The sequence below is a fragment of the Myodes glareolus genome, chromosome 17, assembly GCF_982192425.1.
Source record: "Myodes glareolus chromosome 17, mMyoGla1.1, whole genome shotgun sequence".
In the NCBI taxonomy this organism is placed as follows: Eukaryota; Metazoa; Chordata; class Mammalia; order Rodentia; family Cricetidae; genus Myodes; species Myodes glareolus.
Window position 1 is genome coordinate 25588150 of NC_142042.1, and position 24995 is coordinate 25613144.

The 24995-nt window shown below is 40.4% G+C and overlaps 1 protein-coding gene across 1 annotated transcript; it reads right to left on the reverse strand.

The window, feature by feature from the left end:
• Window positions 1-8027: 8027 nt before the first annotated feature.
• Gimd1 (GIMAP family P-loop NTPase domain containing 1) lies at window positions 8028-22829 on the reverse strand. Its single transcript, XM_048456942.3, has 3 exons — window positions 22726-22829; window positions 20249-20643; window positions 8028-10382 (listed from the first exon to the last, which is right to left on the reverse strand). The coding sequence occupies exons 2-3, from the start codon at window positions 20639-20641 to the stop codon at window positions 10122-10124; spliced, it is 654 nt and encodes a 217-aa protein (XP_048312899.2). The 5' UTR covers window positions 20642-20643; window positions 22726-22829; the 3' UTR covers window positions 8028-10121.
• Window positions 22830-24995: the final 2166 nt, after the last annotated feature.

The following is a 24995-nucleotide window of genomic DNA, read 5'->3' on the forward strand; positions in this document are numbered from 1 at the left end:
TTGAAAGATATGGTTATGTCACTTAGAGAAAGCCTAAAATGAGAAAGGAAGATGAAAAGAAAGGTGTTCCTGTTGGAACCTTAGAAGACCATAATCAGAATGCAAGCAGTAAAGACTGCTAGCCTGGTTTCAGACAGGAGCAGGAACTTTGGAGAAGGACTAGAGGCCATTCTTGTTATATCAGACAAAGAATTTGTTTCTGTTCTGTTCAGGCCCAAGATTTTGTGTGACGCTGATTTTAACGGTGAGAGACTAATGTGAAGACATGTTCTGGACGAAGCCTGGGTAGTCGGCTGGGTTTGCCTCGATTTACAGCAAAAGTCATAGCTAGAGCTCAGCTGCTCAAAGGAGAAGAGTTTTCATATTTTCAGATTGAACAGAAAAGAAAGTTGGTGCCATGGAGGATGTGGTTACTGAAGAGATTCAGGCTATTGAAAGATGCTGAGAAATAGGAAAGGTCCCTTGAGGGCTTCTCTGAAGCTACTTGGTGGCCACCCATTGCAGGCAGGAAGATGCCAAGCATTAAACCCTTTTAAGAATAGAGCCTCTAGGAGCTTTCCTCTACAGAACCACCTAGGCCAGTAGTTCTCAACCTGTGGGTCTCAACCCCTTTGGGTCAAATATCAGATATCCTGCATATCAGATTTTTATGTTATGATTCTTAATGATAGCAAAATTATAGCTATGAAGTAGCCTTGAAATAATTTATGGTTGGATGTCACCACATGAGGGACTTTATTAAAGGGTCGCGGCATTAGGAAGGTTGACAACCACTGACCTAAGCGGTTGTCATCCTCAAAATTTCTTTTATCCTGTTGAGCTATTAAAGTACTTTGAGGCCATTGCAGCCACACAGGAGGTCCCAGATAACTGATCCTGCTGGCAGCAGATCTTGGCATTGTCCCTTTGATGCTAATCTTGCACACATGCAGAATGCAAGGGTTGTAGGACCACAGAAGCCTCCATGGTGATTATCAAAGGCTTGTGAGAAGAGGTACTATATAGCAGGGCCAAGTTCTCACAGGACGCACCCCTAAGGTCAGTGAAGTGAAATAGCTGGTGGAGAGCCCAGGATGTTAGAGGTGACAGAACTGTGGAACGTCCACTGAGGAATCATGGTGCAGCTGGAGAGGCTGCAGAGTAGAGGCTGCACAAGCACAATGGCGTTTACACCTCGTACGCACCCTTGAGCAGACCTGGTGGGCTCTGCCTCCCTCGGGAATTAAGATGTCTGTATGAGATTTGCCTTTCAAATATGCCAAGTTTAGTCACACAAACACGCCTTACAATGTTGTGCTGTAGTCTCATGTAAACAGACATCTCACCAACTGGGGATGTGTAGGGCCCACAGGTCTACCCTTCCTCGCAGGGTTCAAATTGAGGATAGCTTGCAGTTTCTGGCAAAATGTTTGTTCCTGTGCTCGCTCTGTCCACCCTGGTGGTTAGCTACAGGGGAGTTGTTTGTTCTGTCTTGAGCCTGGTAATTTCTCTTCTGCCTGGGGGATTTCCACTGTGCAGCAGTTAGGTGTACAAGGCTTTCTCTAAGCTTGAATAAACGACATCCTGCATTCTCTCTCCACAAATGACCCACGTCTCTTGTGTTCTTTAATCTCCAGATCCTTGCCCAACTTGCGAACTGTCCCATAGCGCAGGCCCTACAGGGATGGACAGGTAATATTGCAGGCTTCCATTGGGAACCCTCACTGATGAGGCCCGTGTCGAATGTGGCAGGATGGGAGAATGGCACTGACACGCGGACGTGTGAACTTAGCCATCTAAAAGGTTGAGGGAGCCAGAGTCACACAGACCAGTCTCTGTAGTCCCATTGCTGACAGTATCAGCGCAGAGGCTACTCAGAAGTTGCAGTTTTTGTGTCTTTCGGTGGGCCTTAGCTTTGTGAGCAATGCTCGTGGCTTAAGAAGTTTCGTCACTGCCATTGGAAGTTGGCTCGTGTGTGCAGTTTCTGTTATTTTCATGCTTTTTGAAAGAGCCCGATCCACATTTGCAATGGAGGACCTGGAGGAAGGAAGAGGCTAAGACCATTGAACAACAGAGTAGAGCTAGAGGTCTGCAAATCTCCCAAGATCAACTTGGAGGAGATTATGCTAATATAGGAGGACAGTCTTTATGTGATAGAGCAAGCAGGGCAAATATATAGTAAATCTGGAGTTTGAGAAGAAAAGGAACCTAGGAAATGTAGTGTTGGAGCTAGGACTGGAGAGGGAGGGGGAGAAGAAGTGGGGGGGGAGTGGGAGAGTTTTGGGAGGAGGGGAGGAGGTGGAAATTTTTAATAAATAAAGGGTTAAAAAAACATTCAAAGTGGAATAAAGGGAGTAGTGCCCTCAGGGCAAGACCCCACCAGTTAAGCTTCGAATTTATGAAAAAGAATTAAAGGAAAACTTAAGCGGCAAAGGAAATCATCAACAGAAAGTATATGCAAATATAATTCAAGTAATGGACCAGGTCCCACCTTCTGCAAGTAGAAGTTGTCAGCTTTGGCTGGTCATGTAGTTCTGGCTGTACAGTTAAGAAGCCTCTAGGAAAAAGGTTATAGAATCTTCTTTCAAGGTTGCAGAAAGCTGCCGAGTCCAGACATATGGCAGAGGGGTTGAAGGCCTTTGTATCAAACTGTAAAGGTAAAGCCTGGTTTGCTTTTGAGACCCCAAGATGTTGGATATGGCAGTGCCTTGGGACACATGCCAAGGAGAGCTGCTAATGGGTATGGAACGTTCCAAGAAAAAGAAGTGCATTGCAGTCAGCAAAACAGACTTTGAAGTTTTCCCTGCTGGGTTATAGTCTTGTTTTGGTCCCTGTTTTCTCAATTTTCTACTCCATTTTGTAATGTTAATGTATGTTTCTATGCCATTGTATGTTGGAAGTATGTGTCTGCTCTTTGCTTTTGATTTTACATGGGGTTACAATTAAGAGATTGCCTTGACTTTCAGAGGGGACTCTGGCTTTTAAACTGTCTTAAGATTCTGGGACTTTTGAAGTTGGATTGAGTGCATTTTGCATTATCATATAACTGCAATCCTTTGGGGACCAGGGAATGGAATGTGGTAGCTTGAATGAGAACCCATAGGTTCATTATTTAATGCTTGGCCCTCAGTTAGTTGAACTACTTGAGAAGGGTTAGGAGGTACGGCCTTATTGGATGAGGTTGGCATTGTTGGAAGGGGTAGACTTCAAGGATTCAAAACCATATGCCAGGCCTAGTGTGTGTGTGTGTGTGTGTGTGTGTGTCTGTGTCTGTCTGTCTGTCTGTCTATCTACATACATACATACATACATATATATTTCTCTGCCTGCTGATGAGGATATAAAGCCCCAGCACCATGCCTGCCTGCCACAATGATCATAGACTGACTCTCTGAAACTATAAGGAAGTGTGCAATTAAATGCCTTCCTTTATAAGGTGCCTTGGTTATGGGATCTTCACAGCAATAGAATGATAACTAAGACAAAGGATTATGGTTTAGTGGTAATGTATTGGTGTGTCAAGTTGACAAATGGTGAATTGGCCTGTTCATTTTATGTCAATTTTTCACACACTCTAGGGAAAAGGAACCTCTTTTGAGAAAATGTATCTTATTGCCTATAGGCAAATCTGTAGGGCATTTATTTATTAATGATTAATGTAGGACATCTCTCCCTAGATTGATCAAACTTAAAATTTCTGTTTACTAGTTTCTTTTAAAATATTGTTTTCCAATTTCTTTTGAAAAGCAAGAGAGTGGGTTATGACCAAAAGTGACAGAGTCACTAGATTTAAGATGGATGGATGAATGGAGAGATGACTTTTAAATAGGAATAGCCCCTTTGGGGTGTGCCCAATCATAGCTGATACTTAGGTGGTAACCGAAAGTTTTTCAACAGTGAGACAGAAAACTCTCTATGTAAAACTGCATTATCAGGTACCATTTCATTTGGAATGGGGTGGAACAGCTTGCTCACACTTGTTTCTTGTACTGTAGGGTTGTGGATTTTCTTCTGAGTAAGTCTTGGCAGGCATGATTCATAGGAGTTAACTCCAAAAGTATTTGGAAGAAAAACCTGGAACACTGAAATAATTACTGATTTGAAAGCAAGCCATCTGGATTTTCAGAGTGTGAGTTAATTAGGAATATTGTATTTTTTCACCCTAATGTACTCCCTTGCTTGCATTTTCTCCTTTCATCCCCAGTTTCTCCTCCCCCTGCTCCTGACACTCTATTCCCAGTTCTCTGGATCTCATGCAGTGTTCTTTTCTGCCTTCATCATCATCATTTCCTATCTTGTGAGCTATTGTCGTTAGCAACAAGAGCAAAACAAGCCTGAGGCTCAGGAACCACAAGAAAAATGAATACCCCTCTTTGATGAGGGGTAGCTATTCTGCTTGCTCTCCCTTGCTGCACAGTGCCCACAGAGCTGTGAAAATATCAGTTAATGTGTAATCATCTGCCTTTGGGGCCTTTCTGGCAAGGCCACTCTGGACAAAGTATTGCATTTGTTTTTGTAAATTGCCTCATTATAATATTATACATCCCCATAGAGAATGCTTTTGATATATACATCCTTTAGCCCTGAGATTACATATTTGGCTGATACTAGTTCATTAAAACCCTCTCAGATTTTCACACCTGGGAAATTTGGAAAGAGCAGAGAAGAGTCATCCAAAATCAACATCACAGCTGAATTTCTCTTTTCAAAGACTGATGAAAATGCAAACTAAAAGCCACTTTTAATAAGTTAACAAAAGAATAATTGTGGCTGAAACATCTTCCTTCCATAACCTTCATTTGTTATATGAAAAGATAACATTTTCTCCCCGAAGAAGCACATATTAAAAACCAAAAAAAAAAAAATTAAAGCTTGTGGGAAGAACCTTATTTTTAAAATAAATTTGAAAGTAACGATCCTTTTATCAGTGCTTGGCCGTCCTACTACCAGCTGCGTCTATGGAAACAAACCAGGGAGGAAACGACAATTGCTCGAAGAGATACTGTCACTCAGGCTCAGCCGTGAGAAAATGGAATGGAGACCATATGCTTCATAGAAAAGGAATCTCCATTTTTAAACGGGGAGGTGGCCAGGGAGTCTTTATGCTGCCATGGATGGGAATTTCCTGCTTAATGGTCTCTGTTCTCCAGTGAAAGTCCCTTGCAAGGCAGAGATGGTCTGACCCTTCTGCCAGTGTCCCAGGATGCACACCCCACATGTCCGTTAACATTCTAAAAGGTACAGGAAGGCTGATCTAGCTAAGTGAGAGGGCCTAGTGTGGAGGGTTAGTGTGTAAGTGAGTAATGGTGACCTATGTGTCATCTGGGCGTTGTTTACTTCCTTTATTTATCTCAGCTAAGGACAACTATTGTTTCCTAATAAGGCCCTACTCCTTTATTAATTTATTTTCATTTTCCCCTCTCATTTTTAGTCTGTTCTCTTATAAGAATGCTTGGAAATTTTAGCCTTATGTGAAAGCAAAATATGATCTACCTAAAAGCTAGTGGACTGGTAAAAGGAAGTGTTCTTTAAGATAAAAGGCAGGGTATCCACAAACATGCTGCAGGAGCTGGACAGACGGCTCAGCAGTTAAGAGCACTTGGCTGCTCTTCCAGAAGTCCTGTCTTCAGTTCTTACCTACATGGCAGCTCACAACCTTTTGTAACTCCAGTCCCAGAGGACTTAATTCCCTCTTTGGCCTCTGAGGACACTACATATGTATCATGTACAAACATACATGCAAGCAGATCATCCACACACATAAAATAAAAATAAAGTCTCAAAAGAAAACTGGAATCGGAGACTGCTTGTTTGTTTCCTGGCTGTCCAGACCCAAACATCACCAAAAACTCTATTAATTACAACACTGCTTGGCCAATGGCTCAAGCATATTCCTAGCTAACTCTTATCTCTTAAATTAACCCATTTCTATTAATCAGTGTATCACCACAAGGCTGTGAGCTACTGGTAAGGTTTTCTGGCATCTTTGTCCTTCGGCAGCTACATAGTATCTCCTTGGCTCTGCTTACACCCTCTCTATATCTCCGGTCAGATTTCCCACCTTACTTTACTCTGCTAAGTCATTGGCCAAAACAGCTTTATTCAATTAACCAATAAAAGCAATACATATACAGAAGGACATCCCCACATCACAAAACAAAACAAAAATTTAAAAAAAGCAGTGTGAAGCAAAGTTTCTGAAAAGAACCTCATCTTCCACTGAACCTTCTGCAAAGTTGATTTACTGGTTAGAACTTGAATGATGTGAAGAGGTTGGAATGCTTTAAGTCCAGAGCCAAGTTGGGTTCCCTATAGCCCACTTCAGAACCAGTTACTTTCCTCCTCAGTACCAGACTTAACATCTTCATGACCTTTGGAATGTAGGAGCAAGTGGGTTCCTCCTTTGTAACCCACTAGTGGGCTAAGGTTATTGTTGGATAGATCTGAGGCCCACAGAAGATCTCCATGTCTTTCTGTAACCACCTCCCTGTTGCTTCCACTCTCTTATCCAAAGGAGGCATTTTCTGTTGCCATAAACACATCATAAAACCGTTATCACCTCGGAACATGGCATTTGGGGTATGAAATCAGCTCCTGGGCCATAGCCACTCCTATTTGGTCCATAATTGAATATCTCTAAGGGATTTACTTTGAGGTAGGAGTTGTGAGTTTTTAGCCTCTACAATAACTTAAAAAGGAAAAAAGATAAAAACAAGAATCATGTCAGAAATCATTCATTGAGGTTTTGTATCTAGAAAAATTAACCCAGTAAGTTTTAGAGCTGGTAGGTTTTGGGAGGTGATCACTAAGGTCCCCAAAAGGGCATGCACTGATCAGGCTCTGGCCCCAGCTTCTCAAAAAGCACTATGCTATGCGCTCAGAAATTCAAGTACGCTATGCAATGAGCTTCAAAATGTTCAAAACCTTTCCAGTCTAAAATTCAGCAGAAATTTGTTGGTATTCAGAGGAGGCTTTCATCCCAACTGGACATCTGAAGAACACAAGGAAAGACTGCAAATAAAAGGTACTAACAAAAAAGGTACCAGAATACCCAAGGACAGCCATCGCATTGCCATTTATTTTGCCTAGAGCTAATCCTTTTCACATGCGTCTCTTGTGAGTTGCGATTATTTCCAGAGGTGATTAAGTTTGTGGATAAATAGCTGAACTATTATTCAGAAAGAGCTGCGCAGCTCAACCTTAAGAATACAGCAATTATTCACTTCAGTGGCTTGTAAGAGTCAGCTACCCTATTCCAATGGACACATTCTTTTCCTCCATTCCTTTTGCTGATTATTATGAAGACCCAGGACTGCTGAAACACACTGTTCATGCAAGGATATGCTCAGGGTTTTGTATCGAATAAGCAGGTGTGCAGGGTATGTTGGAGGAAACACTAGAGACATTGAAGAATATGAAGGCCGGTAAAGATTCAAGTTTCTAGTATTGAGGAGGAGTCACGTAGAGGGAAAAGGGGAAGAGTCAAATCAACAAAATCAAATTATATTTGAAAATGCAAAACAAAATTTAGTATTGCATATACTGATAAATAATTTTTTTAAAAAAGATGATAAACTATCAGGGGTGTGCAGGTTAAGTGGTATAAACTGACCCTTGAAACAAAGGGGCCAGTGCACAAGAGGAAGTCTTGAGTTAGTTGCCTCCACAGAGTCCAGTTATGTGGGGATTCATAAGCTGTCTTGTGTGGGAGGATGGTGGAAGAGAAAGGTATAAGGAGGAAATGACGGAACCCTGCAGGTGCTAGTTCCAGGGGGATGGAGTCGCCCTTAGTTGAAGGGATGACTAGTGGGGTAGTTCATGGTTGAACAAACAGTTGTTACTCTGTTATCAAAAATGGTAGGAAATATGTACCTGATTCCTGTTATGCATATTGAATTCCAGTAGAACTTCCAAAAGATCACAGATACCACATTATCAAATTAGCAAAATGATAGGAAACAGTAAGAAAATACAAGAAATAACAGGACCATAAAACAAATACCAAGGGCAAATAAGGGGAATCATCCTGTGTGCTTTAAGAAAGGAGATGATTTTGTAACAGTTTTATTTGACAAGACACTTGTGTACCCAGACTACAAAATAATTTGAGAGAAGAGTTAGAAAAATTAATCTGATAATATCAGGAAATCTTATAAAAACAAAAAATAACCGAGAAAACTTGAACTTCTGGGTGCCAAGAAAATTACAAATTACAGAGTTTGAGAAATCCTTTGTGTTTTTTCATGTGGCGCAAGATAACAGTATTGTAAGTTACTAGACTTTTCCTTTTTGTTCTTTATTAAAGCTGTTACATGTCACACAGACATGCAATGCATGCTCATCACTTTCACCCCACCTCTTCCCACAAATATTATTTCATTTTGTTGTTCTGATTTTGCCTTGACAGGATTGGACCAGGGGCCTTTGCAAGCTAGGCAAGCACTACACTACTAGATCACATGCCTAGCTTGACTATGATATATTTCAAATTGACTAGAGAAGTACAAAATTCCCAACCATTAAAAATGACTGATAATTTAAAAGGTCAAATGCTTATTATCCTGATTTTATCATTACACATTATATGACATGCATTGAATTCCCACAACACACTATAAAGATGTACAAATGTTATGTATCAATTAAGCACCCATTATCATTAAACAATTCTTGTAATAAAGGAAAGATATAATAAAATAATGGAAAAGAATTAAGGCTCAATCTCTGATACCCTTTAGCTGTCTACCTAACAAGTAGGAAGTTGTTTGTTTGTTTAGTAATCACCATATGTGATAGAGTTCAAATAATAGTGTGCATAAAAGTAGCCTTTTGAGAACTGCTTTTGGAGAAAACTCATTAGTCATAATCCTGTTTCTAATGGAAATTACTACAGGCTACCACAGTAAGAAAAATAAAAACATAATTTAACTTTATGAAATCAGTTTATAAATTAGTGACACTCTGGGAAGATTGTTATCTGATCACACGTGACAGTGATATGATTCTGCCTTGGTGATAGACTTGACTTATAATAACTAGAATTGCTTTCCTTTCATTATCTCTGGTGTATTCAGACCACCCTGGAGATCACTCTTACGTAGCCAAATCACCTTTATACTTCTCTAGCAAAGCAAACAAATAACTGGAGGGGCCCCTTCTTCCTCAGTGAAGGCTGCACTTACAGTCAGCTACGGTAGCTATTATGGGATTTGCTAAAGAGCTTGCTCTGAGTTTTCCTTAATATTCCTAACCCTAAACAGAGCTAGGAGGTCTCCCTAAAGCAGAAAGGAAAGCTAGCACTGAGTCTCTGTCGCATACCAATTCACTTAATTGTTGCAGTAACTATGGATTATGTGTTCCAAGAGAGGAAACAGACTATGTGTTCCAAGGTCGTACAATTTTCTGTCTGTTGTATGAAGTAAGTAGTGAGGTTAATTTCTTAAAAATGAGGAAGATTTATTCATTTTAGCTTGCATTCAAATATAGTGAGGAACTTATGAACTATAAGAAATTTTGCTTCATTTTCAAAAGGTACATGCCCTATGAAACAGCATCCAAGCCAGGGAATAGCATTAAAATCTTCAAAGGCTACCCCACAGCATCTTTCTGCTCTCCTGGTCTCCAGCACTTCTACCTCCAGAGTAGTTAAGTAGCATTCATTTTGATTGTTTCTGACCTTTATATAAATGGAGTCATGAAGCGCACTTCATGTCTGGCTTCTTTCTCTTGGCATTGTAGTCAAACAGTTGACTCTACTGTTAGAGATAATTGATTTCGCTCACTTTCATTACTGTAGCCCCTCACTGTGTGAATATACTGCAATATGCACATCATTCTATTCATGAGAATTTGGTTAGTTTTCAGTTTTTAACTATTATGAATGGTGCCATCATGAGCATTCTCATATATGCCTCTTTCTTAATGCACAGAAGTTCACTCTCTGTTGGATAATTCTGACATCGTGAGATTTGTAATAGAAATCTTGAATCCTTGTCATTAATTTTTATTTACAGTTTTCCAAAATGGCTATACAGCAGTACAGGGAATTCTCATCTCCAATATTCATGTGAACAAAGGCAGATTTTAAAATCAGATTCCTGACCCTAATAGATATCCAGTACACTTTTCTTTTTGCTTAAGTTTTATGTAAACCTGAGAACTTGATAATGATTTTCTTTTATAAATTCCATGATTGTTTCTAAGATTTTAATTCTTTGTTCATTGCACGAGTTTCCACTTTCGCACAGGAAAGTATACCTCTGCTGAACAGAGCGTAGCAGAGTCACCAGTGCATCAGGAGCCTCACGCAAATACTCGTCTTCACTGATCCCCGCTTCTTCTATTTTTTCTGCATGGCTGAAAAGAACAGCAGTGTAATCCTTCCAAGAATCTCCCAGAAGTTCCTGAAAGAGCGAAATTAAATGACTGTTTGCCTTGGACTCTATTCCTCAAAAATGAACAAAGCTGATATTAAAGTCCAGTGTCATTAGCCAACAGATCCCTGTGTCATGATATTTCTGAAAGCTGATCTATGTAGTAGGAAGTGGCTGTGAGCTCAAGTGTTGTAAGGACATTGAGGAAGATAGATGGGGTTTCTGAACAACAACAAAAGGCTTTCTTTGACTGTTTTGCTTTACTGCTATAATTGATATGCAAAGACTTAAAGCTACAGAGAATCTGGTTACACTGAATGTAGTATGGCCAGCACTCAGTGGTCCCTTATACTTACTCCACAACCAGATTCTGTGAGAAGCACTCAGTTCCTTTGATTTGTGGTACTTTGAGAAAGGCAATTGTTACAACATCTATTTTTTCTTTTTTTAATGTCATGTTATCACCACGAAAGTATCTACTAAGGGATTAAAATGACATAATCTGGTTATGCTCAATTGATTAACTAGATGACAAGTAACAGAAAAGCTAAGATCAAAATCCATTTGGTAAGTTGGAACAGCTACACAAGATTACTGCAACCCTCATGTTCCTCTTGCCACATGCCTGGAATCAAAGGCAATTGATCAAATGGCCTCTTCTAATGTTCTTGAGAAGCACTGAAGAGTGTTGTCCCTTTGTTTAGTGATATGTACAAGTCGGTTGTGCAATAAATTCTTCGCTGATTACTGAAAATTAGCTGATATGAAGCAGAAACCATGGCATGTGGCGTATTGCTCATCCAATGCTCAAGGCATCTGGGAGTAACCATTTAGCTTTTGAATGTTTCCAAACTTACATGAAATCATAGCCAAGTGACAGTAAAGTAACACTCTCTCCCTTCTGTAGGCTTCCATGACCGAAATATTTCCAGTTTATAGCACCTTTTTAAAAACTGCAAAATGTCTATGAAAAAATAGGACAAGAGATAGCAAGGACTTCTATCTAGACAAAAGCAAACAGAAATAAATGAAGAATTCGTGGCAGATATTATGCTATGCTTTTTAAATGGGCAATCTCTTGAGTCTCCTGCCACCTCTCTCCCTCCCCTCCCTTTCTCTCCCATTTCAGTTTGGTTTGTGTTTTGTGAGACAGACTCTTACTCTGTCCCAAGGCTGACCTCAAATATACCAACCTGGTGTTTCCCTCCGTTGTGCTGTGTTGGAGGCAGGCACCACCATGCTTTGACATGCATAAGTTTTTGGTGTTCCACACAAATTGCGCTAATACTATTATTATTCCTGTCGTGGCATTGAAAAGTGACACACTGAACTACATACACATCAGTAATGTTTTCATTGAAACAGTCTGGAAAGCTAGGTCGCAATGTAATAACAAATACGTGGCTGTATTTATGGTGTAGTAAAATGAAGGGAAGGAGTAAAGAAAAGAGACAGTGAAGGAAGGAATTGGAACAAGTAAGTCTAATAGGAAAATATGTATGAAAACTCTGAGGCGGGGATTTTAGAGATATTTATGACTATGAATATTAACTCCAACTCCTGGAAACAGTCTGGCCGTTATCAGAGCCATTTATTTATACATATGTTACAGGAACTTAGCAGTGGCCTTTATGAAGGCTTGTTCTGTGTCTGCGCTGTCATCCCAGGGTATGGCACACTGTGAACTCTCACCTATAACTGATGAATATTTTAGAATTTGGATCCTCTTGATTGAGCCAAATAGCAGGCTTAGTTGTTTAATTTTGAGGCTTCAGTTCTGAATTTTATTCTCAGGGACACAATCCTGTACTTCTGAGTTTTATAGTTCATTGTGGTAGATTTCATACAGAGACTACCTGTTTGCTCCCACCTAATCAGAATTTGCCTATCTACACTGTAGAGTTACAGGTCCCCTTAAAACATCCTGTTTCAAGAAAATATGAGCCATTTTTTTAAAATCAGTGTATGAGCCGACATTATCTTAACAGCGAATACATGAGGATTATTCAAAGCAGGGCTGCATTTGTCACATCTCATGTGCTTTTCAATCCAAGTCCATTGAAAACTCCTGTTTGTTCAACCACTGGAGATCACAATTCTGCCAGTCCAAGTATCCATATGATGCCAACTGATGCCAACAACCCATGACACGAAAAAGGATTTTGGTAGGACTCTGTGGCGCTTGCAGTGCATCGTACATATTTCTGGTAGAGAGGAGACACGCTGTGATGTGAATGAGCATTGATATTAAGGTTGAACTGTGTCCTCTCCCTAATTCATACGCCAAGTCCTAATCCCCAGTCCCTCAGAATGTGACCTTATTTGGAAAAAGTGTCATAAAGATGTGATTAATCTAAGGAAAAGTCATTAGGTTAGCTCCTGGTCCAAAATTATTAATGTCCTTATAAAACAGGGAAATGTGAACAGAGACACAAATGTAAGGAAAAGGTCACGGACCCTGGAAATAGTCATGTACAGGAGAAAATAGTCCAGGAGAAGGCCTGGGACACATCATTTCCTCACGGCTCTCAGAAGCAACAGACCTTGCCAATTTTTTGAATTCAGACTTCTGACCTCAAGAACTAAGAGACAATAAATACTTGTTATTTGCCACAAAGGGATTAGCATGGGGCTGCAAGATGGCTCAGGGGATAAAAGTATTTACAGTGTGAGCCTGTATGTCTGAGTAATTCTAAAGGCTTATTGGGAGAAAGCTTGTTCTCGTCAAGAGGAGAACAGGCTCTCTGACCTGGGTAGAGACACAATGTCCCAGCTAGGCCAGGTCAAGGAACCCACCCCTTGGAAGGTAGACTCACCTAAGCCATGATAAAGCAATAGGTGGAATAATTTTCTCTTTAATGAGCAACCATGCCTCTCCGTCCCAGAATTCCAGAATTCCCAACTAACAGAGCAGTGCTCACCAGGCCGCGGCCCTGCTTCTTTTGATCTCCTTTTAAAGCATGCTCTCCCTAACACTTTGAGCGTCCCCAGCATTTGGGGGCTCTCTTGCTCTTTCTCGAAGGCCTCCATTTCACCATTTGGCTGCTTTCCCACTGTGTGTTTGACTTCCACACTGCCTTGAAGGGCATGGCTTTTTTTCTTCCCTCCTCCACACTGCTCCTTCGAGTACCTGTGAGATTCACAGCTTACCTGCTCTGATTGCTTTTTAAATTCTAATAAAATTGTCATTTAGCTTCTGTTTAAATCATTCTGAAATTATATTATTGAGACTAAGATCCCCAAGAAGGGACCTGGATTTTCCCTGTATCATCAGGCAACCAGGAAAGCCCCCACCCCCCCAGCTCCAGTAACTTGATATCCCGAGTTAGATCCTTCAAACCCACACAAAACCCAATCCCAGTTGTCCTCTGACCTCCAAACTCATGCTGTGACCCCGTGCTTAGACACATACTCACAGCCTACTGATGATGATAGATAATACCAAAAGTAAAATAGAATTAACAACATGCAAGAGTAGGGATTGTATGATATTAGACTTTATTTCCATTCGGGTCCAGCTACTGATCCTTGATCACGCTCCTATCTGAACGTTTCTCACATTTAGCACCCCAGTGTACCATTCCGGTGCCCCAGAGATTGTCAGGATACTAAGATGTTTATGTACAAGTTAGGAAATAACTGGCGCTGTGAGCCCTTGAGCACCACCAAACCCTCCGTCCTGATGACTTTGGTTGGTACCTAGACCATACTTGCCGTTAAATATTTCTGAGTTATCATCATAATAAAAGTACACGCTACAAACACTATTTTGTCCAACGCTTTCTAGAGGTATGTATCATAGCACAATTCTTTTCTTACTGAGTTAATATTTTAAAAAGTAAGTGGCATAATTCTCTTAGTTCCTGGTTTTCTGTAACAACATGACCCCCCCTTTTTTTCATTCTGGTAGGTCCTATACTTCAATGTTATCTCGCCCAGGAGAGATGAGTGGAATCACTAAACACCTTGGCACTCTCAAGCCCGCATGCTCTGTCACAGGGAATCCTTTAAAGACTTTTTTCTTTTTTTAATGAAAGGATACTTATCTCTTAAACTATGAGAGAAAACACACTTTTGAGTTACTACCCAAACCAGAAAATGATGACAATTTACTTTCTAATCTTTAGATTGGTCTTTGGCCAGAAAACAGTGTCTCTTGGTGATAGTCATCTCGTCAGTGGCCGAGCATGTCCTCTGCGGACTCAGAAAATGAACAATCGTGGTTGATCGATGTCTTAAAAGAAATTCAAGGACAATACAAGTAAAAGTAATGTGTCTGGTGTTAATCATTTAAATAAAGAACCAAGCTGAGTAGAAATGCTACAGCCACGGACTGTTTGGTCTCACAGTGCTTCCAGGTATGACTCCGTCCAGTCCTTTTGAGACAGCTAGTGAGGATGTAAACTTTGTTTTCCAGGAATGGTTCGCTTTCTCAGGACCTCACCAGCTCTGCCCCATTTGTTTGTGGTTGATGAAATCATAGCATCTGGACTTTTTAGGGGGAAACGTTAGAAAAAAAGCCAACAATTACATCAACTAAGAAAAAAAAATATCCTGGAACAGGAGGATCACACATACATGTATGTGTGTGTGCATGTGTGTGTGTGTGTGTGTGTGTGTGTGTGCTATTCCCTTACTCTCATCCTCCTTTAAAGTGCTACATTTTCCCTCCCAGATAGTCAAAGCTGAATGGTAACACCTCAAGTCATATTTAGGGAATATTCAACACCAGAAAGCATCTCTCCAAATCGCCTCATTTTAAAGATGAGAGTATTAAGGCCGTGTGATGGTAAGTACCTTGATGGAAGTCACATGATCACATTGCGATTATTGGCAATAATAATCGCAATTATTGGCAGGCCTTAAGAAACCTTAAGAAAAGTTTTCTGACTGTCAGAACCTTGACTAATAGTAATATAATGGTAATATAACTCGCACAGCTAAACACTTACGGTACCCTTACATGTCAGTGTCTCAGTTAAAGGAGTTATTACTGCCAAGACCATGTTGCAACCCAAAAGTGGCCAAGTTAGTAGATCCTCTCAACACTTGGGGTAATCAGTGAGGGTTAGAGAAGTTACTTGCCCAGAGTCACAGTGCAAACAAGTAGCTAAGAAGGAGCCTGAAAACAGGTATGTCTAACTTACCCAGAAGCCATGTTCTTCACCTCTGTAATAAGCCAGCCCCTCTGTCATTCACTTGAAGGAGTGTTCATCAGTTGTAACAGTACTGCTTTGCCATTTTCAGTGGCTCTCCTTTGTAAGGTGAGATCAGGGCTAAACATGTCAGATTCACTAATACGATTGTGTAAACATCTTTAATATCAATCAGCATCCTTTGTGACTGAGACTCTAAAACCAAGAAGCGCTAGTAACATTAGACTTGTCTTTGAGTATGTAATAACAGCTGACGAGGCTCATAAGATTGTCTGGTACATGCCGGCACATCACTGGCCATTGTGAGCTTAGTCTTAATGAGCACCCACCAGCAACATCAACAGTTGCGTGACTGATTCTAAGACAAAAATATATTCTGGAAGACTTCTTGTTCACAATAGTAATACTGCCCATGACTGTACAAAAGAATATACATTGTATTACCTCTCCCTAAGCCTTCTTCCAAGACAGGATTTCTCTTTGTAGCCCTGGCTATCCTGGAACTGTTTCGGTAGACCAGGTTGGCCTTGAACTCACAGAGATCTTCTTGTCCCTGTCTCCCAAATGCTGGGATTAAAGGCATGAGCAACCACTTCCTGACTCACTGCACTGAGCTCTGAGAGTCTTGTGGAAGAAAGGAAGGAGGGATTGTACCAGCCAGGGGGTCATGATGGAGGATTCCACAGAGACAGCTGACCTGGGCTTACAGGAGCTCATGGGTGCTGGACCAACAGTTAGGGAGCTTGAATGGGACCTACTTAGGCCCTGTGTATGTGAGTGACAACGTAGCTTGGTCTCTTAAGAAGGCTTGTAACAGTGAGAGCAGGATCTATGCCTGGTGTTTAGTTGGCTTTTGGTAACCTGGTTCCACCTCCACTTAAAGTTAGAAGCTCAGTCCTGCCTCAAATGAATGTGCCATGCTTTGTGCAAGCCCATGGGAGACCATTTCTGAATAGAAATGGAGGAGGAGTGGATGGAGAAGCGGATGGTTGGGAAAGGGGCAGGGACAGGAGGAGAGGAGGGATGGGAAACTGGTTGGTATGTAAAATAAATGAAAAAAATGCTATTTAAATAAAAGAAAAGAAAACAAAAAAGAATAGCCTCTAGTCAATTCATAGGTTTATCCCTAGAATGACTTTGTCTCCCTCAGGTTGGCTCTTTATTGGAGGAGACTGCATTATATTTTCTCTGATTTATTTGTGGATTTTCTTTTTAACATTCAAATAATATTCCCAGTAACACACATTCCTTTCCATTTTGGAGGATACAACTCACTGACATCTCTAGTATGGACCCAATATAAATAAAGAATAAAATCATTTGGAGGAATGCTTTAATCATCACAGCTGGCAGCCTATGAGAAATATTAAAGCAAAATATTAAAACACAAAGCAGGAGACAGCGGAAAGGCACAAGAAAGACGAGGCCAGTCTTTCCATGCCAGGACTCCCTCCTTACCCAGAAAGGGAAGAGACAGTTACTCATTCTTGTTTATCAGCCAAGAAGGAAACAAAATCCTGGGAATGCCTGGAACCCAGGAACCTTAACAGCCCCTTAAACAGCTGCTCTTGGTCCTGTCGAATATCAAGACATCTGGCAGCCTCTCCTGATCTGGGAGCACATACAGCCAGCTGTCACGGGTATCTGCGACACCTGCAGAAAGGAAGTCATAAGCTTCCAACTTGGCCTCAGAGACCATCAACAGAAGACCAAGAGGGACTCCAAACAAGTCTGCAATTGCTTCCAGCACTCACGAACTATGCTGAGGATTGATAAGTCTTGTTTGTTGATATTCAGAAAAAGAGAGAAGTTATTTATTCTAGAAAAAGCAAAACAAAACGAAACATGATCTGAGCTTTCCTTGTACCCATCTCCTGTTGGTCTTCCAATCCTTACATAGACAATGGCTTAAGGAAGGCAGCTGTCGAAGAAAGCTATGCAGGTACCATTTCAGGAGATAAGACATGAGTATGAATTAAACTGCTTTGCAGCAAAACATAGGTTATAATGTTCTGTATACTAACATTAGGAGAATCTATTTTCAATATGTATAATATTGAAATTCTTCTGGCCTCAGCATTCAACCACAGGGAAGAATAGTAAGTTATATGGAGAGAGTCAAGATGACTTTTGAGAATCAGTTTCTGAATTTACTGAGTTTATGGAAAAACAGCCATAAGTGAACATTAAATATGTTCTTAAAATTATTCTGATGTTTGGGTGCAGGTTTCCTGCTACTTGATTCCTACCAGAAATGCTTTGAAGTATAAGCTTTAATAGTGTGGGAAGCTGTGTGGTTGCCTTAGATTTCATATTGTATTTTAATTACAACCATCTTGTTTACTATTGACAGCATGACTTGAATCTTCAGGAGCTGGAAGATGAATGTTTTGCTCTGGTCCCTCCATGTTTTTCACTGCTACTCTCTTGTGATTACACACTTGGCTTTCCCCAAACTTTTACAATTAGTCATAACCACTGAGAAACAAAACCTGGCTCTGCCATTTGGATCACTCTTTTGTCTTTGCTAGTAAAAGGGGGAAAGTCCTTCATCTGAACACGGTGACTAGGGCAGCCCCTAGGGTGAACTCTCTCCAGAGAACCAAGAGCTTGGCCAGAATGAAGCAGGTCAATGAATAATTTCTAGGAATTGTAAATAACACTATTCACAGGCCTTTTTCCTATACTTTCCCTGGTAATATTCATGTATACATCCTGTATTTCTCCAAAACCCTTCTCCTGACCTAGCTTCTTTGCTGGACTGTCTAATGAATGAAGCCCTCCACTTAGCAACTATTGAGAAGTGAACAAATAAACAGGTATAAACACATGCAGCATGTATCATTTGGGGTCTGCCTAAAGTCTTTGTAGTTCATTGCTGGAATAGAAAATTGTCTATGGATTCTGTGGCAGGAAAACATGGAATATTACAGATTTCTTTCTTGCATTTACTAAGTATATATCTGCCATTTGGGTCAGTCTTCTGTCATGTCCTATTAAAGGGGGAAAGTCTTTCATCTGAACACCAGTCATAGCTGTGGAAAACAAGGCACCACAAGGAGAGTTAGATGTCTTTGCTTATCCAATATTTAGCCTTTGACCTGGCCCAAGATAGTCTCTGTACGGTTGTCCCTCAGTGTCTATGGGGAAATGGCTCACTGCCCCAGCATTTAGCAAAACCTGTTCGTGCTCAAGTTAGTTATATAAAATGATGTAGTATTCACTTAACCTATGCCCAGCCCTTTTTATAATACTCTAGATGATATCTAGATTGTACTTAGTGTAATTCTAAGAGCACAGTGTAAGTACTGTCCTATATCATGCATAGTCTTTCTGCTACGTTTGCCTTAATGCTAATCACGCTTCTCAGTCAGTACACTACTTCGGAGTTAGCACATTGTCAAATAAGCACACTTATTTGCCTCTTCTAAATTATAAGCTTCCTGTACTCAGGCCTCCTGTCCCTGCAGGTGTTCTGCACTATGTGTGATAATCATCAGTGGATAAATATGCATTGTTCATGAATTATTACAAATTGTCCCCTTGATGTTGTGTGGTATGTTGGTATTTCAGTTGTTAATTTTGAACCCACCTTTTATATATGTGTGTGTGTGTGTGTGTGTATGTGTGTGTGTATTATATATACACATATGTATACATTATACACACATATGAAAGTGCAGATACACAAGTCTCACTCTTGAGATACTGTTTCAATAGTAATGGGAAAATCTGAATTTTTAACAAGTTACCCAGCTGATTCTGGTGCGGATAGTCCAAATAAAGTGACATTTTATTTGTGTTTTAGTAAATAAAGCCTTCCTGACGATCAGAGTACAGAGCTAAGCTACTAGAGCCCAGGGAATGGTGACACACATCTTTAATCACAACACTCAAGGCCACCATGGGCTATATGACATTGGATCTGTCTAAAATGAGAAATTTTAAAACTCGCACAAAGGTGATCCCAGTATTTGGGAGTCACATGCCTTTAATCTCAGCACTAGAGAGGTGGAGACAGGAGTGGTATGGGTGGGCAGAGAGAGGGATATAAGACAGAAAAAGACAGAAGCTCACGGCAGTCTCAGGTTTGGTGGAGAACTTTCCAGTCTACAGTCACACTGAAGACAGGATTGACCCTTTGTTTGTCTAAGCCTTGGTAGAGGTAAGAACTCTCTATTGGCTTGGTTGCTTTGCTTTTCTGATCTGAAGCTTGAACCCAATGTCTGTCTCTGGGTTTTTATTACTTATTATTTATTACTTATTACAAACTTACTCAAGTTCAAGGTTCTTAAGGATTTAAGGCTTAACTTCTGAAAATTGGTTTCTAGAAATTTCTGTCTATGACTCAGAATAGTGGTTCTCAACTTGTGGGTTGCAACCCTTTGGGTGTCTCTTGTCGGATATCTAGCATGTCATATATTTACATAACTATCCACAACAGTAGCAAAATTACAGTTATAAAGTAGCAATTAAAGAATTTTATGGTTGGGAGTCATCACAACATGAGGAGTTGTATTAAAAGGTCACAGCATTAGGAAAGTTGAGAACCACAGTTCTAAAGGAAATTATAAAATAGAACTGGAAGAAAATTAAGTCACTTTTTACTGACTATTGATATATGACTAACACTTTGTAGTTCAAGTATCTTTTGAGCCAGTTTGTTCCTGGGCCTTGCCTCTGCAGAGAATGCCCTCAAGTGGGAAAAATGAAGCCAGTATGATTGCATCTTTGTATTACCTGGATCAACTGGACTGGATTAGATGCTTCCTGCCCAAAGAAAGGCACATCAGCTCTCTGGACCAGCAGAGCAAGATGGAGACCCTCTTGCCCAAAGTGATGTGCCAGGGCATTCTTGACTTCCTGTTTTACATGTCTCACGCTCAGCTTGCTGTGTGGATACCCTGGAGTGTCCAACACCTGTATCTGCAGGGTGATTTCTTGTCCCCCTCGACGCATGAAGCTGTGGAGTTGGCAGCTCCGGCCCAGGCTGCACTCTGTGGTCACTGAACCTGGAGAGAGACCGCTGTAGAAGTCATCACTTCCCAAGAGGATATTCCCAGCAGAACTTTTTCCACTCTGCGTCCTGCCAAAGACAGCCAAATTGATGATCATCTTGCTGGTGTCTGTCATAGCTGTGGGTAAAGAAGGGCACCACAAAGAAAGTTTAGTGTCTGTACTTACCCAGTAGATAGTCTCCGGCATGGCCTGGGGTAATCTGTGGACAGTTGTCCCTCGGTGTCTATGGGGGAATGACTCACTGCCCCAGTGTTTACCAAAACCTGTTTGTTCTCGTTGCTTCTATAAAATGATGTAGTATTCATATAGCTTATGGACAGCACTCTTTATAATACTCTAGATGATATCTAGATTATACTTAGTATAATTCTAATAGTACAGTGTAGGTACTGTCCTTCTGCAGTGCTTGGAGGACCAATGACAAAGAAAAAGAGGCTCTGTATAAAAAGAGACATTTTTATCTGACTATTTTCAGTCTGTGATTGAGTGCATCTCCAGATGCAGCACCCATGGACGGAGAGCTTCCTGTTCTGCCTGTGATGTGCTTCCTCCTCCTCTACAGTGACCTAAGCAGGTCCATGTGCTCCATTACAGAAGCCACACAGACAGAGTGGAAATTGGAATAGCAATAACCGATAGTGGGGAAAGATAGAAAAACCAAATAGAAGCAAAGAATGTCTAAGGACAGGATAAGTACAGGAAAAGAGGGGAGAAGCCAAATCCCATGAAGATAAACTCATTTAGGGAGAACATTTTGATGCCTCCATGTGGTGGAAGCAAGAGTTCAGGCTTGAAATCACTGAGTTCAGGAACCCCTGGGGAAGATTTAAAATTCATTTCCTGTTGAAGAAGTAGAAACACAGCAGTGGAGGAAGAGGCCCTGTCTGCTACTTTCTTTTTCTCTTTTCTGAAATTTTCTTTCTGTTTTATTTATTTTTATATGTATAAATGTTTTGCTGGCATACATGTATGTGTATCACATGTGTGCCTGGTGCCTACAGAGGTCAGAAGATGGGTGTTGGATCCTTTGGAACTGGAATTAAGAAGGGTTGTGGACGACCCATACGGGTGCTGGGACTCAAACCACGGTCTTCTGGAAGAACAGCCAGTTCTCTTAACCAGTGAACTGTCTTTCCCCCACCCCCTTTGAGACAGGAGTCTCATTCTGTATCACAGGTTGGCAGGCTGACCTGGAACTCACTATGTAGCTTGAACTGATCTCAGACTTATAGCTATTCACCTGAATTCACCTCCCTGGAGTGTAGGGATTACAGGCATGCGCCACTACGTCCAGGTCCATTCGGCATTATGTTATCTAATTTAATGTTTAAAAATCAGACTTAGAATTAAAAGTGATTCTAACATAGTTTTAAAGCACAGTTATTAGGAGAAAGAGAGATACTTACGAATGCAGTCAAGCCAGCCTAAGAGCATGAGTGTGTGTTTCTCAGAAGAGAAATGCCTGCTGGGCCTTTTAATAGTGTCGGCACCCGCCCATCTCCCCAGTCCCTGAATATATGAGTGCCTACTGCAGGTTTTTGTCTTCCCTGCTTCCTGAATGCTGATCTCCTAGGAAATGTACATGCTGCAAAATATGGCTACTGTGTCTCCTTCTGAAACATTGCTTTACAACCAGGAAACAGTCTAATGAAAACGAGGGCTACTAGTAATTTCTATTAGGACATCAACTACTTCCTGTGTGGTTGACCGTTACAAAGCATGGACTCTTGGATGAAACTCTCTAGCGCACTGAGGAAGCGGGAGAATGCCCACGGAAAGACCCTGTACGGTGCTGTCAGTTCCCCTGCAGCGAAGAAGCCTCAGAGCTTTTTAGGGCCATTGGTCTTTTTCATTGACTGATAAGCAAAACTACTGGCAAACTGTCAGAAGACCTCAATTTGCTGAATCATAAATAAAGACACTTTAATAGGTAATAGGGATTATTTTGCTTGTGATTTACAATTCTATTATATGGTGTTCTCTAAGGTCTCTCACCCCAGTATTTCCCAGCTTTATCACAAATACCTTCCAGGAGCCACACAGTTGAAGAAAAGGTCATGGGTTCCAATGGCCCCCGAAGTAGCTCTCAGTTCTTGTAGCTCATTCATCTATGTCACCTGCTCTGAGTTGCCATTCATTTCTCTCTAGTCCTGAATCACAAATCTACTATGTTTTAAAACCAACTGTGTGCCGCTTACCTTTTCCAGTCCTGGAAACGTAGCCTTCACAGACTTCCTTGGATCTGGTACAGTTTATTCTTTGAAATGAACTTTAGTCTCCTGGCTGCGTGGTACCAGCAGGTGACTGATACTGCATTATTTTGCTTAGTTAATCTGTTACCAGACATCCTCTTTATAAGTGATTAGCTGTCTTCTAATCAGAGCCTACCGATGTTACCTGACAGGCCTATAATTTTAAAAGATACTTCCTGAAAACTCTGTTTCTAGAATTAGACTCTTGGATTGAGTGCGTTTCTAATAAATAACAAAGTTCCTAGAATAAAAGTATGAAATATTCTTAGCCAAAGTTACAAGTTTTCCCTTTCAGTTGATAAATGCTACATCAATACTTCATAAAACATCAACAAACATGTGTATAATAATTACATACTATGTAACAGTATTTAATTTACAAATTCAAAATTCTATAAGAAAAATCCTCTAGGTTGTTTTTACATACTCGAAATGCATCATCTTAACCTGTTCAAATCTCCTGTGCTTTTTGAGATCATGCAGTTTTCATCATCAGATAATCATCATTAACTATGATGACATATTCAAGGTGCACAATTGAGTGTTCGCTACCATTAAATAATTTTTCTTTAAAATTAGTTTTGTTTTGATATTGAAAACGCAGATTTGACTTTCTCCACTTCTTAGTATACAGTCCATTCCTCCCCAAACTCTTTCCCATCACATATAGGATACAGCAGTCCCATTCTGGTTACATTCTGGTGCTCTCTTATGGTTCCCATGAAGTCTATTGCGTAGTACTTCTGTGAAGGCAATCTGGAGTCGGCTGGAATTTCTTTGTGTGGACACCACAAGGAAGGTGGGGATGGGCTCTATCCTTCCTGAGAACATCAGCTGTCTGGAATAAAACAGAAAAGAGCTTCCCCCAGGTGGCAGTAGCAGCATGCTCCCTCAGAAGGAATTTTCATCCAGAATTTTATTTGCTTTCTCAAAGTGTAAACGGACATCCAACAGTCTACAGCAACATGTATTCATTGTAGGGTGGATTTTTTTTTAAGAACTGAAGCAAGCGGGCTGTTGTTCTGTGTTCTTTTATGGAAGGCAGCAAGCATACACAGACCCTAAGTTTTCAATTTCTCACCTTTGAGGTCATAGGTTAGGTCATTTGCTGAATGCAGCCGTCCAGTCGACTGGTTATAAAAGAGGACAGTTCACAAGCATAATTGTATATGCTACTGGATTTGCAGAGTGTTAGACACACTGTCTAATGCAATAATAGTTTTGACACAAATTCATGGATTTAAAGAAGGAACATTTACTAATATTAAATGAATTAACAATTTGATCAATTTTCTTTGTTTTGAATCAGGATTCAATAAAGTTATCTTTTTACTGACTTTCCTAAATATGCCTTATTGAATTACAAATTAATTATCCTTAATTAGACAGTTTCAAGATTTGTGTTAGAAAACAAAAATTAGCTACTTTAGGTCAAAAAAATTAAAGTGGATCCTGAGAAAATGAGGTTAAAAAAAATCACAAAAAAGCAAAAGCCAGCCTGTTGATGGTCAAACAGGAAGAGTCAAGAAAACAGAGTATAAACCAGGAGTATAAGGGTCTGTGGGCTAAGGATAGGAACTTCAGCATTACAGCCTGGTGGATTCTCCCAAACTGGAAACCAGAAAGAACCCAGGGACTGTATCAGATCGAAATGGATAATGTTTAACTTTTAGTCCTTTGCATTTCGGGGATGCAAAAACTACCCACTTTTACAGTTTCCTTATGTGATAGGTTTTCATTTTTGTTTCAGTTTTGCTTTTTATTTCGTTTCCTATGGTCAAAACAAGAAAATTTCAGGTTTATCTGAATAAGGACCATCCAAGTTGGAGATGGAGGTGTGACATCTGAAGAGAAGGAAGTCAGAGGCAGGTGGGCTCGGCTGGAAGAATTCTAGTTTCCAGGAACTTGTAGGAATCAGTGAGAGGCTATTACCATTTTCACAGTCCATGAAGTCAGATATTTTGAGATCTAAATACTTTAGTTGATGGATATTATATTTCAAACTTACATATAGTCATATTTATAACATTCTCATTTGCATATATAAGCATGTTTGTGTGTCTATGCACATATAAACAAAGCTTATAACTTGTCTGCATATTCAGTAAAATTTCACATCTTTCATCAAATGAATTTTGTTATAAGTAGTTATTGGCAGACAGCAATTTGATTAATGAGTGAGCTTCCACGTTAATGAATCTTTATTTTAATTGGTT